This window comes from Penaeus chinensis, chromosome 9 (genome assembly GCF_019202785.1).
Source record: "Penaeus chinensis breed Huanghai No. 1 chromosome 9, ASM1920278v2, whole genome shotgun sequence".
NCBI classification, from domain to species: domain Eukaryota; kingdom Metazoa; phylum Arthropoda; class Malacostraca; order Decapoda; family Penaeidae; genus Penaeus; species Penaeus chinensis.
This window is the reverse complement of record NC_061827.1, coordinates 14,350,725-14,368,224: the sequence shown is the minus strand read 5'-3', so window position 1 is coordinate 14,368,224 and position 17,500 is coordinate 14,350,725. Positions and strand designations below refer to the sequence as shown.

Sequence of the window (17,500 nt, the reverse complement as noted above, 5' to 3'; positions counted from 1 at the left end):
ATGATATACGATGCAACATGCCGTAAAAACACACGAAAATGTGTTTTTTTAACAAATGTATAGAGTATATAATAGCAGGCCGGGCCATATTTAGAAGGCCCGGGCGAAGCTATAACTTCGCAAACCATAAAGAAGAAATATAATAGCTTTCCAAGTAGAAAATTTATTTAAATTCTTAAAAATCTGTTTATATATATATAATTATATAATATATATATATATAAATATAATATATATAATATATATACTATATATATGTAATATATATGTAATATATATATATATATATATATATATATATAATTATTTATAATATATATAATTATATATGTTATATATAATTATATATTATATAATCACCAATCCTTGTGTATGTTTTTTGTTTAGTTTTTTCTTATGCAGGTACTTATTTTTGTACTGATTTAATTTTCAGGAATGATGAACTGGTGCCTTTGCTAGTTGCTACTCAGTTCTCTTGATCTTTATACAACTGGACATCATGGAGTCTTTTATGAGAATGGAGCATGACCCAGATGGGAATTCCCAGCAGGTGGCTGTCATCATGACAGGCCAGGTAAGTCTTATTAAACAACATTTTTTTTTGGTTTTCAACTTCCCCCCCCCCCCTTCATTTTGTTCAGTTATAAATTGAATGTTTCTCAAGGACAATCCTTTTCCTTTGTTTTGAAGAACTAATGTAACTCATATGATAATGTTTTTAATTTTATAATGTTAACCCCATTGGCTATAGCTGACATGACTAGGAAAAAAATGATTGAGGACTAGAGTAAGGAGGATGTGCCATCATAAAAGAATTGGCTGAGACCTCTGGTGCCAGGCATGACTTCTCATGAAAGCACATAGCTCTTGGCAGAAGATTAGACTTCGTAGGGATTCAGAAAGGGGTTCATGCATTATTTTTATTATAAATATAGTCTTTGGAAAATGGCAAAAAAAAAAAAAAAAATGTCTATGCTGTCAGAGAGATAATAACATTTTTGACACCACATAAGAGTGTTCATGTGGGCTAGGTCTACAAGTCACACTCAGCTGAGCTTAATACCTGGGACAGTATTCACAAAAGGTCTTAGACTCCAAAATTTGTCTTAGACGGAAAAAAGTCTATAATTAGCCAAGTTGCCACATCTCAAAGTTAAGCTGACAATAGAATGCACATTTATATGGAAATATACCCTGTTTTGATAAATATGGCAATAAATCTTACTTATAATGGAAATATTACACATTAAGTATATCTAAATATGATGTGGCATTCCTACCCTAATTCTCATTGTATCATTTGTAAAGGCGGGCACCGCTGTTTGTATTTTTAAAATAAAACAACAATAGGAAATGGCTCAATTAACATTTGATAATTTATCAGAAGAGGCCTTGATTGTTTCTTAGTATTTCCAAAGCAGAGTAATCAAGAACATAGGAAAATATATTGTATATGTGTATATTTATGTTTATATTTATATTTATAGTTACACATATGCACAAAAGTATAAACAGTTTTGAGCCTGAGTGATTATTGATATTAATATGTTCTCTTTATCTGCACAGGTGTACAGGGAGGCTGGCTTGAAGCACAGTGAGCATCCCAAAGTGGAAGGGATGCTTTATGATAAACTATGTCAAATTGGAAAGCACAAGCTCAGGGATGATGTTCGTAAGATGGCCTTGAACATTGCATTGATGGTAAGTTTATACAAACATGTATTTAGGAATGGATAAATTAATTTATGGCTGCATAATTTCCTAAATTTAAGGATAAACTTTATGAAGACTATCATTTAACTACTTTTTCCATCAATTTTTGTATGTCCAAATTGAAGTTATCTGTATATGTTGCATTCATGGTAGTGTGACTTATATCCATCTTGATCTTTTGCTGTGGAGGATCTATAATACTACTATTGATAATTCAAAAAAAGTTCTTGTAAAACATTATCAGATTTTTTTTTATGAGGATGCTTGTGTGATTCCTCAGACCTAACTGGCTTGTTTACATGGGAGCAGTGGTACTTTTCCATTGTGATCGGGTCAGACCATTTGCATATGGAAAGTTCAAACAAACATATAAATTTGTTTAAAAAAAAAAAAAAGTGCTTGTGTTATAGGTTTTAAAATTCTCCATATTTATATTAACCTGTTGGATCATGTCATGAAAAAATCCAGATCGAGGGGTGTGTGATGTGAACATGCCGTCACGGGAAAGTCTGGCTATAGGCCAGGTGATATGAACCTGCTGTTGTGAGTGTTGTGGCTGAAGGCTGGGGTGAGGGAAAAGGCCTGCCACTAGTACACAAACCTATTGGGAGGTTTATTTTACTCATTTGGTGATTTTGCATTATTCCCATTGATGTATGAGTGTGGAATGAAACGTTCATGAGTGGTGACTGGAAAAGCACCATCTCCGTGGAGGATGCCATTTCCATGCACAGTGTCATACTCCTGGCGCTGTGAGTGGCAATGCAGATTTTTTTACAGAAAATTTGATATATAAAATTCTTTTAAATTACACCAATTACATAATGTTACATAGCTTTATTTTTCTTGCACAGAGTTGTAGACTACCTTGAGAGATGATTGGAGTCTGTGCAAAAAAAAAATATATATATATATTTCTGTCTGGATAATACAAATCAAATGGCCAATATGGATTTGATTATTTGATTGCTGTGATGCAACTGGATCCAATGGGTTAAGGGGTATGTGACACTTCATATACTATTGATGAATCATTTGTAACATGTCTGAAGAAATTAAGATATCTACTTGAGACTAAGTCTTGTTCAGAATTGGAAGGGGGGATGGCAGTGTAGACCTTCTATATAGATTAAAGTACGAGAACATGCGTGTGATGAAAAGACTTTATGCCTCCAAATTGCAATGTTATTTCTACTTTTTACATATAAGTGTGTGTATTTTTTTTTTTTAGCTATTTTGGCCGTTTTCAACTATCCATAATTGCCATTTAATTTGCGTTATCCAGATGGTAATAAGACTATTTGGTTTGCACAGACTATATAATAAAAAATTAGAAAATGAGTCTAATCAACCTCCCAAGAGGTTTATGCACTCCTGGGAAGTTTTTCCCATCACTTTGACCTTTTGCCAAAACACTCATGACAGCAGGTTCACATCACCCAGCCTACAGCCAGATTTTCCCATTGTGGCATGTTCACATCACCCACCCCTCGGTGATGGTCACATCACCCTGATTGAAGGGGTTAAGGGGGTTGGCCCTGGTGATGTCTACCTTGCTCCAGTCATTTGATCATAGACAGATAACAATTTGAGACACCCTCCCCCCTTGCAATTGTAAACTATATTGTGTATATTTTCAGTCTTTAGTCTACAGGCTTCATCTCGTATATTGTTTAGAAATTTAAAAATCCACCTTTTAGGTGGTGTTCATACTGCGACATTCTTTCAACAGAGAAAATGGTTTCAGAATAAACCTACAGATGCTGAATGGTACCAAAGCTAATGTAAACAAAGAACTGAGAACAAGCCATTGGAACTTTGGATGCTGACCAAAGTTTATGTAATGAAGTTATATATAAATAAAATCATCATTTATTGTACTCTTCAGTGAGACTATTGGCATGGCAACCACTTCTTCCCTTTTTATGGAATAATAAAGCAATAGAAGATTGTGGATGGCAATGCCAGTACAAATATACTGTAATCACATTATTCTAGCATGAACATATTCATGAAATATTGAGAATTATAGAAGCACATATGTAAAGTAAACGGAGTTCAAGACTTACTGGAGCCAATTAATTTTTCCTATGCTCCAAACAGGGAGGATGAGGGGTCACAGGGGGGTTATAACTTCTGGGTAGGTATATATGTATATAAAAACACAAAGTTTAGTGTTTGAATAGTCCTGATTTAATAAGATTTGGTACAAAAACTGACCAATATAAGAATATGAATAAGCTGCAGATATTACCAGGGAGTCTCAATGCAGAGCATATTTCACGTATAAAACTTAAATTATGATAGAAAATTTTCATTAAATATTTCATTATAAATTATTGTTTTCATTATTATATTATTGCTATTATTATTATTATTATTATTATTATTATTATTATTATTATTATTATTATTATTATTATTATTATTATGGCCAGGTGACATGAACTTGCCATCATGAGGGTTTTGGCTGAAGGCCGGGTTGACAGGAAAGACTCGCCACAAGTGCACAAACCTTTTGGAGGGTGATTAGACTCATTTAGCGTTTAGAAAAAGGGAATTTTTTTTGCATTATTCCCATTGACAAACGATTATGGAATGTAATGTCTGTGAGCCGTGACTGGAAGAGTGCCAGCTCTGAGGAGGTCTCCATTTCCATGCTTAGCATCCTATTCATGGCTGCTGTGAATGGTGACATAAGTTACATTACATAAAATTTAATATTGTGAAAAAAAAGATTTAAAAATGTTACTTATTTTTATTTTTCCTGCACTGAGTTATAGACTACCTAAAGAGATGCTATGGAGTTTGTGAAAAGAAAACAGTCTATTACCTTCTGGATAAAGGAAATCAAATGACAAATATGGACATTGGAAAAAAAATTAAAAGCTGAAAATGCTTATCCATAAAAAGAGAAAATAACATTGCAAAGGTGAGGGATAAAGTCTTGCCACTGTGCATGAGTATTTTTGTGTGCCTGGCCTACAAGCCGCGTGTCCATCAGAGCAGTCACACATGTAAGCCTAATGCCCATATTTTGGTCCATGTGAGCACTCTGAAGTTCATACTTCCTTGGGTAGATATAATAATAAGTTGAAATATCTCAAATATATTCATATATAAGCCACTGGATAACAGATTTTTGTTCCACTCGCTCTGGAGTGGGCTCAGTGTTTGAATAAGTATAATACTTAGAATTTTGTATGTGACTTCACTTTTATATGATTAATTCTGTCATTATATCAAATGGTTATTACAAACCCAAGAAATAATTTTATACATTTAACAGAGTTTAGCTGCTTATGCAGATGAATTCCCTCGTCTTCTTACGAGTACGTATCCCTCACCACCTGACAAGTACAAGTATCCCCTTACGGATATGAAATGATGCTGACCCTTGTCAATGTCATTTTGTTCACGTCACACAGAATTCTGTACAGTTTTTAAATGGATTAATAAAATTGCCAAGGATAGTCCACTTGATCATCCACATTTAATCATGGTTGGTACTGAACTGCGGTGCAAGTGCCACACAAGCCTGGCTTCTCATGATCCTGCTGACCAATTATAGAGCACAGCATACAAGGCCAGTAGATTATCACCCTTATGTGTCCAAGACTAAGTATCTATAGTGCCTTATAAAATTCTAAAGGCTTATCCCCTCCAAGGATCAACACCACACACTGTAGCTTCAGTGTGGAGAAAGTAATACTAATAAAAAAAAAATGAGTACATGGTTTAAAAAAGCAGATGCTACATAGATATAGTGTATCAGTAATTTTAGAGGCAGTCTCTCGGTCAGTGGGGCATTGAGTGGACCAAGGACTAACAGTTCAGTGGCCTGGAAGAGATTGGGAACAGAGCCTGTATCCATATTTTCTAGCCTTTCTTTGCCATATAGCACAGATTTTCAATAGGATTTAAAATCATACCATGTGACTAAGTCAGATGTCACTGCATAAGGCCATACTCTGCAGTATATCAGAGGGAGCTTATCTTTCTCCAATAGTAGTGACATCCTTTGACATCACCATTAGATACAGGTACTTGAAGTGAAGAGAAACCTATTATTTTTAATATTTGTTAATAAAATACATCTACTGGCAAATAGGTCCTTAATATTGTGCTCGGGAGTACTGAATGAGCTGGGTGCAAAATGGTGAAATTGCCAATGCACATCAACAGACTAGCATTACTGGCAACCTGCCAATTTTTGATACTGGAATTATTGAGTTAAGTTGATAGAGTTCTTGGGCCAGTCCAAAACCATAATATTGTGATCCTTGAACCACTTCATACCTATTGACTCATCAGAGAAGAACATTTTCCCAGTCTTTATTGGTCTAATGTTTTTGCAATTTTTGCAAAAAATACATTGCCTTTGCATTTCAGGCATAAGTCAGGACATGGGTGCAGGATGGTAAGAGGAGAGGCTTACATCTTTTTGATGGTGATGCTAGATTGAACATATAAATACATTTCTCAGTATTTCTGTTTTCTTGCTTTAATTTGGGGACTGAAATGTATGGATTTGATAGTAGTTTACATTTCAAGAGCTTCTCACTTCACAGAGATGTCTTCCTGTAACCCATAGTGAGGGTAGCTCATCACCCAGTATCTCTGATTAATTTCAGCCACTACTTTTCACTGAGTCTAGTTGATCCCATATTTTGTTATGTGATCTCTCTTCTTCACTAAGTTGAAGTATATACTTAGTGTCATCAGAAAATGTCTTCCCTAGTATGTGCAACACACAAGTAGCTAAACTTATGGTGCAATTTGCATGAATGGCAGTGGAGCACCACATATGCAAAGAACCTTTTCTTACAAAGTAATACATGCACTGAACAACAGATGGTGTTGTCTGATTTGTGTGAACCCTCCTGAATAGCTGCCAGAATTATCGTAGCTATGTTTGATCCCAAAGTTTTTCATAATAATACATTTGCATTGATTTATGTGTGATGAAGTATTGAAAACATTTGCATTCCAATCTTATTTACAGGTTCTGTACTTGCCTATATATTCTGTGAGAGTAGGGATTTGTAAGAATATTTTTGGCTTTGGTTACATGTTCTGGTGAAAGGCCATAGATTTACCCCGTTTTTATATTTTCTGCTGGAACCCCTTTTACTTTGAACTGGAATGAAATTATTTATGGGTTTGATAAAATTGATCTTCCTGATAGGCCTTTATATAGACCAAAATTATGATTAGTATCTAATTCTGCTGCAAAAAGTTCTAAAAGGAAAACTTGTTAGACTCACCCAAATTGTATTTGATAACAGGTCTCTGACAAGGAATTCAAGCCAACAGTTGCATGGCTTGATAACTTCATGCGACGGTTCTGCTTGTCAAGAAAAAAAATGGGGTTTCATAGCTCAGCAATGTTGAAAAGAAAAGTAAGTATAGATGTTGTTGTAAAGTGTAGTATAGTGTAGTAGTTTTGATATACTAGATATATATATATATATATATATATATATATATATATATATATATATATATATGTATATTTTTTTTTCTCTAATGTTTATATAAAAAAAAAATACATGTAAAATATTATAATGAAGAAATTTATAAAAATTCAGGTAATGGTGTTATAGTTTAAATATTCTCATATCAACTATTTAAAAATGCATTCAAATTTCTGAACTTGATAGGATAATGTCCAGCCTCAGACTCAGACTCCAGCCAGTGGAAGTGGCTTGACTCAAGAAGATGTTTTTAGTGTTTTGGGGATAAACATGGATGGGAATGGACTCCCTGAAGAGGATGGCAAAGTGGCAGCCAGTGAGAAGATCTTAGAAGATGTAATTGCTGAGACAGAGAATGGAGTCAATGGAAACCAAGGCATAGAAACTGATAGCCAGACAAGTCTCTTGGATACAGTTGATAAAAATTGCTCCATAGAAGACCTCTTTGCATCAGATTCAGAAAATGTAGAGAGCAAAACCACATCATTAGACCAGAATGTTACTCCTAATCCAAAGAAGGAGCAGGTTGTATGTGAAGAAATAGAACAACTTAATAAGTTAGAAAACCTTACAAGTCAGATGGTCCAAAGTCAAGATTCGGATGATGATGTTATAATAGAAAAAAGTGTATTAAAAACAGACACACCTCCAAAAGAATCCAAAATGGATATAAAAAAAGAAAACATTAAAAAGGAACAGGATTCTTCAAATGATGAAGAAAACAATGATGATAATACATCAAAAGGAAGTGATAGTGGTAAGATTTTAGTAGATGTTCGAGAAACTAAAATTTCTTCTTCTTATTATTTTCTTTAGGGCCTATGCATTGCCATGGTTTTGGAATGAGCACCAGGTTGTGGGAATTTAATTGATAGATCTGTAATGCTATGTTCTTGTCTTATTAGCAAATTATATGATAAAGATGAAATATCCGAATGGTTTGCTTAGTGCATTAATAATGTGTTTATGCCTCTGTATCTTACGTTTTAGTGTTTCAGATGTTTTAGAATTATTTGTTATATATTTAGATTTACTTCAAATTTTTCATTAATTTTACATGTCCATTATTCACTTCAAATGCATACTTTTACTTCTTTACTAATTGCTTTTACTATACATCTACACATGAGTTATTTATCCATGTAGTCTCCCAGGACATTCAGGTCTTTGTAGAACTATATGACAAGTTTTTAGATTCCTTTGTCATACACATTCAGAAATGTAATTATTACTTCATTCATTCCAAAAATGTTCTTTGAAAATGTCCCTTCAGTTTCATGAAAAGATGAAAGTCAGTAAGATTAGATCTAACCAGCAGTATATGGCCCTGAATTTTCTACCTGAAACACTCAAGGATGATCACATGACTGGACATGGGCCTCTCCCACAATTCTTCCTTTGATCACTAACCATGCAGGAACCCCATCTTACTCATATTTTTCCAAACCCAAGATGGTAACAGTTTCACAAATTATGCAAATGGTAGGAGAATATCATCTTTAAAAGTGTAAATAGGTCATGTACAGTTGAGCTTTAAGTTTTAAGCATTAGCAGGTTGTTACTTATTTGGCCCTAGCATGAGAAAAAACAACCCACTTTATTAATCTCATTTCCTAAAAAAATAGAGTATGCTACAGAGTATACTGCATGCAATTCCCTGTACATAGTTTAGTGTGGCACAGGGAAATCCCAAATGGTAAAAAAGACTGACTGCGTAGTGGTAATATAGGTAAAATGGACATGATATACAATAAGAAAAAAATCCGTCACTTAATTAACTTCAAATTATATGAAAGTGGTATTATACTAAATCAAAATTCTTTGGTTCCATTTTACCTCATAGATGAAAGGTTTGAAGTCATGGTGCCTGATGACTGATTTTGGTAGATTGTCAAATATCAAAACTTGGATTCTTTAAAATTTTATCGGATTGTTTGTGTGATACCATTATTTTGTCTTGTCTTAGTTAGTTTTTCCCACTTTCAGTGAGCACAATTAACAGTGATTGTGACACATCTAAATGCATGCTGAAAACCTCTCCTTTTGTGGTGGAATTTATAGGTAATTTTTTTTTTTTTTTTTTCCAACATGTAATTTCATTTTCTGTAGGTTACTTTAACCCAATGGCGACGGGTCACGGCTATAGGCGTCATAACAATATGCACGAAATGTGGCATGCGGCTGTCCGCCGCGGCGGCGCGCCAAAGCGCCCCGAGGCAATGATTCAGCTTGATGTACCGAATTCACGGGCTCAAAGTTGGAGCATTGCCGCGGTTCGCCAGAGCGTAGAGTTTTTTTTAATTTTCTATACCCGTCGCCAATGGGTTAAGTACTTTTGGGTGTGAATTGTATTAAAAGTAGAAGGATTGAAATGTGCGCATACTTTTGTGTGTATTCTAGAAGTTTTTTTGATTTTCATTGCACACTTGTTCTTAGAAACCTGTACATCTCTCCCTGACTTCACCAGATAAAGACAACACAAGGGATAAAAAATCAGCCAAAGGAAAAGGCAAGAACAGTGGTTCATCAGATGGTGACTCTCAGCAGGAAGACCAGGCTGATGCTGGAGGGAAGAAGTCCAGGCAAGAGGAGGATGAGATGACAATCAAATACACCAAAGAGGAGGATGAATATTACCGAAAGAACATAAGTGGTAAGAAACCTTGATTTTGTTATTTGTTTATTTTTATTTATTTATTTTTTTTTTTAATTAATTTATTTATTTATTATTATTTTTGTTCTGTCCTGTCTTCTTCACAGTGTCTTTTGTTCATTATCTGAGAGTGCAGCTCATAAAGAGCTGCGGATATATTTGTGATCGTTGTAGTGGATGATCATAAACTGTATAGAATTATAAATGTTTATTTGGTAGCATGTGTTATAGGTAATGTCCATGTAGTTTTGGCATAATCGGTAATGACTCTCAGGTGATTTAGTTGTAATAAAAAGAATAAAATTATATCACTGGCTGACTATAAAGGCAATATGAAAAGAGCATCCATGTACATTATTAACCACAAATCTTTTAAACATAAGCAGTAGAGACAACACACCATACACTTACTTAGTAACACAGAGGCAGCTTGCCACATCATGAGAAGCACCAGTTAGTCAGCTAATGATCTAAAGGTCTGTTATCACTCAAGATAAAAGTCTCTCTCTCTCTCTCTCTCTCTCTCTCTCTCTCTCTCTCTCTCTCTCTCTCTCTCTCTCTCTCTCTCACACACACACACACACACACACACACACACACACACACACACACACACACACACACACACACACACACACACACACACACACACACAACCTGGCTTGCCCTTATAAACTGTCTTATATACTGTCTTTCCCATCACTCTGGCCTTCAGCCGAAATGCTCAGGACAGCAGTTTCCCATGATGTCACCCACCCCTTCAGCCAGATTTTTTTATGACATGATTGTCACATCATCCAGATCGAAGGGGTTAAATAGTGTATGTTGTGAGTTTAAAATAAGCTTAGAAGTTTGTAATATATAGAGAATAATAAAATTATACAAAAAGTAGTGTAGATGTAGATTATGGGCCAATGGGAAAGGTAAGGCAGAGTATATAAAACACTGGTATATTCTTATTGAAAAAAAAAAAAGATAAACAAGAAAACAGTAAATCCCATGTCATCTTGCAGAGCGGAGTAGTCTCTTTTTTTTTTTTTTTGTAAATAACATCAGGGGAACAGGCAGCCTGAAAGCCTGCAGGATGACCAGCCTGGAGACAGGAAATTCACTGCAATCCTGTCCACTTTTTCTTCTTGCAGATCTTCAAAAGAAGCTTCGTGATGCAGTGATGAGATGCACTGCTTGCAATGAACAAATCAATCATCAGATTCGATCCTTGGTCTATACCCACCCAGTACTAGGAGTTCTTTCATGCAAGGTGATTTGTCAATTCAGACCACTTACAATTTGAGAAGACTTGTGTTACAAGTGGTAGTAGTAGTAGTCGTATTTTTCTTATACATATATTAAGTATTTGGATGATCAGAAATATAATCACTATTGTAGATAAATGTAGACTTCATGAAACACTGAAATTTTTTTCTATTAGAGTGTCTATTTTCATGCTGTTTAGCTAGATATGAAAATGCTGTTAGTTTTCAAATTTATGATTTTGTGTGTATTAATTTTGCAGAGATGTAGGAAATATTATGGGAAAGGTAGATTTTGCAAAGATGAAGAAGGTTATGATGAGTACTGCAGATTGTGTGCAGAAGGAGGTGATTTACTGTGCTGTGAGCAGGAGGGTTGTTTCAATGGATTTTGTAAGGTAAACATACCAATCGTTATCTTTGTAGTATTTGCTTTAGTCTGCACATTAAAAGTGTAGGAACATTTGTGAAGAACTGACAAGTAGTGCAAAAGAATGTGTACCAGAATTTCTCATGCCTATATATTGTAAAATTAATCTCAAGAATGTTATTTTGTATTGGAGCAGTATTGATTTTTTTTCTCTCTCTCTCTCTCTCTCTCTCTCTCTATGAAGCGCTGTATAAAGCGAACCATGGGTCGATCTGAGCTGAAGAATGCAGAAACGGCAGAGAACTGGGCGTGCTACGTTTGTGACAAGACTTCAATGACAGAGCTCCGAGCATTGCACAGAGCTATACTAAGTAACTTAGAGGAATCAGAAGTGCAAGACGACAATCTGTCAAGGTAAGGGAATTCTGGAATTATGCATCCATATTAATTCATGTATCTTAACCCATTCTGCTGAGCCATCCTATAGCCATCATAACAAACCGACTCATCATGCTGGGTACGGTTATAGGTGTTTCAACGTGCTAGAGCGCGTCAAGCGGGAAGTTCCGCTACATGTAGTGGACTACCTCGCCATATGGCTGGTTGCCAGAAGTCACCGGAGTCAGTGACACTGAGAGATTTCTGATACTGTTATTGAGGGGTTAAAGGGAACATCCAAGTAAATTTTAAGATTGTAAGGTCTTATTTCGTGAATGATAATGGTGGATAACTCAAATCCTTTCCCCTTTTCCTCAAACATGCCACATTCATGAGATTATTGTAAAAAAAGATATTTAAGTTCCTTGCATTTCAATTAGAAGCACAGACTTTCACACAAGCAAGCATTGATGCCTTATAAAGGATTTCATGACATTGTTACGTGGGCAGCAACTGTACCCACGAAATTTACTCCTTTTTTCCATTATATTTAACCCCTTCATGACGGGTCACGTTTCTAGACGTCATAACAAACCGCTTGATGTCCCGAATTTCCGTGCTCAAAGTCAGCACATTGCCATTGATCGCCAGAGCGTAGTTCTCTCTCTGTCTCTCTCTCTCTCTCTCTCTCTCTCTCTCTCTCTCTCTCTCTCTCTCTCTCTCTCTCTCTCTCTCTCTCTCTCTCTCCCTCCCTCTCCCTCTCCCTCTCCCTCTCCCTCTCCCTCTCCCTCTCCCTCCCCCGTTACCAAGGGATTAGCAAAACCTCGTAAAGTATAAATCTTTCCATTTAGGGAGATGATGATCTGTATTACAACCCAGAATATGCCTAAAGGACAATTTCACCCAAAACTGACAGGCATGACATATATGTATGTGCCATTTCCACTGTGATTTTACTTTATTAATTCTTTAAACACATAGATAGCTCCACTTGCACTAAGTCACCAATGAGCCAAGTATAATTATTATTTGTTTCACCTGTTTACCCTTTTCTTTGATTTTTTAAAATATCTTATGTCATTTTATATTGCTGCTAATAATGTTAATAAGATCATAGTAATAATCATGTCAATAATAAAGATAGCACCATTGGTATTGAGAGTATTAGTAAAAATAAAAGAAGAAAAAAACATGCAAATTCAAAGAAAGTTGACATCAGGTAAGGTCACAAGTTCTATTTATGATTCCTTTATGGTTAAGCACCTGTAGAGCCATCTATGTGCAGAGATATATCACAAAAAAAAATAAAAAAAGAGTACAGCATTTTCCTGGTGACATTGGGTTGATATACCTGAAATAATTCCATGATACCCTTGCATATGTGATTGCAAGAGAAAGTTCTGTAGGCTTGTACCCTTATTTTTTTTTTTTTTTTTTTAATCAAAAACTAGAAGCAACACAAATAATTATTTCTTAAAGTTATGGTCATATAATGTACACAGGTTTTTTTTTTTTTTTTTTTTTTTTTTTTTTTTTTTTTTTTTTTTTTTTTTTTTTTAAGAATTCTGGGAATGATAAAAGCAGGGAATGACAATTTTATATTGTAGAAGTGAACATATTAAGGCATACAATCTGGATAATGTGACCATCATGTCATGAAAGAGTTTGACTTGAGGGGCAGATGACATGAACATGTCATCATAGAAAATATTAGCTGAGGGCCAGGGTGATGGGAACTTGCTGTCTTGAGAACTTAGACTGAAGGCTGGGGTAACATAAATGACTTGACACGAGTGAATGAAGTTCTTGGTTGGTGATTAGACTCAGTGGCCACTTAGGAAGGGACTATTGCATTATTTCCTTTGTTAAACAAGTATGGAATGTACCATCCATGATCCATAACTGGCAGAATGCCAGATTCAAGGAGGACACTATTTCTATCCTCAGGATCCTTTTCCTGCCCACTGTGACCTGGCAGTGCACGTTATATTATTGAAAATTAAATGTTATAAAATAAATAGATAAATAAAAGACACAATTTAATTATTACTTATTATTATTATTGCACTGAGATTTGGTCTACCTAGAGAGTTGATACGGAGTTTGTGCAAGGAAAACCATCTATTACCATCTGCATACAGCATATCAAATGACAGATATAGACATTAGAAAATGGCAGAAAAGTTAAAATACCAGAAAAAGGGAAGACAACATTGCAAAGGGGAGGCATGGAGTCTTGTCACCGCACATGAGTGTTTGTGTGTGTCTGGCCTGCAGACACACACAAACACATCTGTCATAGTGGTTGCTCAAGTAATCTTAACCTCTTACTGCTGGGCACACGTATTGCCATCATGAAAAACTAATTCATCAGGACAAGTGCGGTCACGATGCACTGGAGCGAGTCAAGCGGGAAGTTCCACTACATGTATCGGACTCCAGGGTCCAATGGCTGGACGGTTGCCAGAAGTCACTGGAATAAGTGAAGCCATGAGATTTCTGGTACTGTCATTGTAGGGTTAATGCTCAGATTTTGGGCTACATGCTGGCAGCAAAGTACCGGGATCCAAGGGGTTTATGTGAGGTGTCTCAGTAACGGTGATGTCTTAATAATGACTGAAATTTTAAGAGGAGGGGGAATTAGGTTTGAGGTTCAATATAGATGTATGTATTGCTATGAATCACTGACTTATCTAGATTTAATGCACATAGAGCATAACAAGGTTTTGGCCGGAATCAACTGTTAACCCTTTGTTCATGGGTGGTATCTACTATGATGCCATGGTGGTGTAGTACCGATGCCACAGGTGGCATCCCTACAGATGCAGCCCATTTGGAGAAAACCATTTGGCACAGCTGCCGAAAAAGCCTGCGCACATTGGGTTAAGATAGTTGCTATGCTCACATTTTTTATACAATTTTTATACATAAATATTCCCAAGTAATGCATTGTGTGTGTTGGTCTGTAGTTTGCTAGTAAATACCTTGAATAAGTATTATCTCTTTCTTTTCCTTCTCATCTTCATTTTTCTCTCTTGTAATTCAAAGTCATTTTTGGATTTAATTTAAATTTTCCTTTTTTCTTTTTTCTTTTTCTTTTTTTTTCTTTTTTTGGGTTTGACAGGAAAGAATTGAATAAAAAGAACTTACTTTCAAAGTTTGAGCTTCTGAAAAAGAATAGGAAGGAAAGAGCTGTAAAGAATTCACCCAAGAAAGTTGAAAAGAAAACAGATAAGGACAAATCTGTTGACAGCAGAGAAAAGCAAGGCCAAGCCTGGCTAAACGAGAGCATTGAAACTATGGTTGATATGCTTTCGTTATGTTTAAAGAATGTTGAAAAAATAGATAGCACTTGGAAGAGTTCCCAATACTCAGCAGAGGGAACTGAAAAGGCAGGTAAAAGAATTTTAAAGCAACTCACAGGGATGATTACCAATTTTGAAATCCTTGAAAAAAATGTTTCAGTTGAGGTAAAAAAACTGGTTTCAGAAGAAAAGGCAGAAGACATTGATTCCATAGTTGAGAACAAAAGCAAAAAGAGCAAAAAGGAAGTTGAGGAAAGTACCACATCTTCACCCAAAAAGAAAAGCAGCTTGAAAGAAATCAACATGGAAACTGAAGAACAGGTTACACCCAAAAGAAAGAGGAATAAGTCAAAGATTGATGATGAAGATGTCGAGGCAGATGCAGAGGAAGGAAGTAGAACCAGATGTAAAAAGACTGCAAGCCAAGATTCTTCAAAGGCATCAAGCAAAGAGGAAATGGAAGTAGATGATGCAAGCCAGGATTCAAGCAAGGGCAATTTTAGATCAGAGGATGAATGTTCAGCTGATATAGATGACCCTGTGGAACAGGATGAAGCGATGAACAATATCAGTGATGCTGCAATAGAGGAAGGTGGCGGCAAAGGTGTCTCAGAACCTGACGATGAGGCCGAGATGGAAAATGCCAAGACAAAATCAGGATCTGATGGTGAAGCTGAAGATGTAGAGAAAGATTCAAGTATTCTTTCCACTACTACATTGGAATATGTTGAAAAGGAAAGTACAGAAAAATGTAAAAGAAGTGCAAAGGCAGGTTTGTCAAAGAAGAAGGATGGCGAAGAAAGTGCTGATACATTAGAAGAACAAAAGCCCCCTCTTTCAAATGCAAGGAGGACGAGGAGAAGCAAAAGTACAGACGAACCAGATGAGGTGAACATAAAGAAGGAACTTGACTCAGACATTGAAAAAGAAGTGAAAAGTAAAAGAGGAAGGAAGGCCAAAGATCAGAAAAAGGAAGAGAGAGATTCGTCAGATGAGAAAGGCTCATTCAAAAAGGAGGAATCTGTTGAAGAAGAAAAGAAAGTAATTAAGAAAGAGAAGGAGGAGGAAGACAGTGAGGATTCTGATGAAGAGGCAGATAACAAAGAAAATAAATCAAAGGGAAGAAAACAAAAAGTTCAGAAGGAGGAGAAGCAGAAAAAAGAGAAAAAGAAATTGATTAGTGATGAGGAAGAGGAAACTGGCTCTGAGAAAGTACCAAAAGGTAAGAAGCAGAAAAGAGGAAAAAAATCCAAGGAGGAGGAGAGTGAAGAAGAAACTAAAAAGAAGAGTAAAGCAAAGGGAAGAGGAAACAGAGAGTCAGAAGATGGAGATTCAAAGGAAAAGAAGAAAACTCAAAGAAGAAGAACAAAGAAGAGACGGCAGGATGACGATGAGGATGATATGTTGGGAATTGGAGATATGTCATCCAATGATGAGTCCTCAGAAGAGGAAGACACTGATACAGAGATGAGGAGGCGGAGAGAAGAGTATGAAGATCATAGTGTGAAGAAAAAGAAGAAAAAGATGATGAAGAAGGATACTAAGAAGGAGAAGGGCTCTGGAGAAGGAACAGACAGTAATGATGAGAAGAAACCCAGGAAAAGTCCAATGAAAAGCAAGGGAAAGAAAAAACAGGAAGAGGTGAATGGAAAGCAAAGTTCAGATGAAGAGGAAACAAATGATAAAGAAGCAGCTGAGAGTAAGAAAGGTGGAAACAGTCCTAAGAAGTCTGATGAACATGAAAGGAAGAAGAAGAAGGAGAACAAAGAAGCTTTCTCAGAATTATTAGCAAGTGAATCTGAAAATGATAAAGACAACTCTGGTGATGAGAAGGAAACCAGAGCAAATGATGAACCCATGGAATGCAGTCAAGGAGAAAGTTCAGAAGAGGGTACTCCAGAAAAAAAGAAACGGCAAGCAGGTAAGAGCAAGGATGAAATTGGTGGTGAGAATGTGAGCACCAAGAAAGGAGAAAAACAGAAAAATGTGAAAAGAAGCAGTACACCTAATAAGGATGACAACCAGATGGCCATGGCTTCTCTGCTGGAAAGTGAGAGTGATTATGAACTAGAGGACAAACCCAAGCCCAAGTGTAAGAAAAAGAACTTCCTCAAGAAATATGCTGAGAAGATGGAGAAAGTGAAGCACCTAACAGAAGAAGAAAAGGAAGAGCTTAAGGAGAAGCAGCTGGAGAGCAAGTGCCAGACCAAAGTGCAGAAGATCAGCACAGAAGTCAAGAGCAAATTGGAGAAAGATGAATTCATTGACGTCAAAGAATTCCCCGAGTTCAGGCGAAAGAAGGAGACAGAGCGCCAGAAACAAGCAAAGCATTATGATGGTGAAGCTGATGA

At 36.0% G+C, this 17,500-nt stretch overlaps 1 protein-coding gene across 3 annotated transcripts in view; it reads left to right on the top strand.

Moving 5' to 3' along the window:
* Window positions 1-435: 435 nt before the first annotated feature.
* Window positions 436-17,500, top strand: part of LOC125028518 (transcriptional regulator ATRX-like) — a 40,945-nt gene continuing 23,880 nt past the window's right edge. For 2 of the 3 annotated variants that reach the window (XM_047617869.1, XM_047617868.1), the window contains exons 1-9: window positions 436-574; window positions 1,567-1,701; window positions 7,002-7,115; window positions 7,377-7,947; window positions 9,658-9,843; window positions 10,986-11,104; window positions 11,360-11,494; window positions 11,711-11,880; window positions 14,969-17,500. The exon at window positions 14,969-17,500 is cut by the window's right edge and continues 36 nt beyond it. In XM_047617869.1, coding sequence (XP_047473825.1) covers window positions 500-574; window positions 1,567-1,701; window positions 7,002-7,115; window positions 7,377-7,947; window positions 9,658-9,843; window positions 10,986-11,104; window positions 11,360-11,494; window positions 11,711-11,880; window positions 14,969-17,500 — 4,037 coding nt within the window. In that variant the 5' untranslated portion in view covers window positions 436-499. Of the gene's footprint in view, window positions 575-1,566; window positions 1,702-7,001; window positions 7,116-7,376; window positions 7,948-9,146; window positions 9,252-9,657; window positions 9,844-10,985; window positions 11,105-11,359; window positions 11,495-11,710; window positions 11,881-14,968 lie in introns of those variants that run through there. The other variant, XM_047617870.1, reaches the window with a different exon arrangement.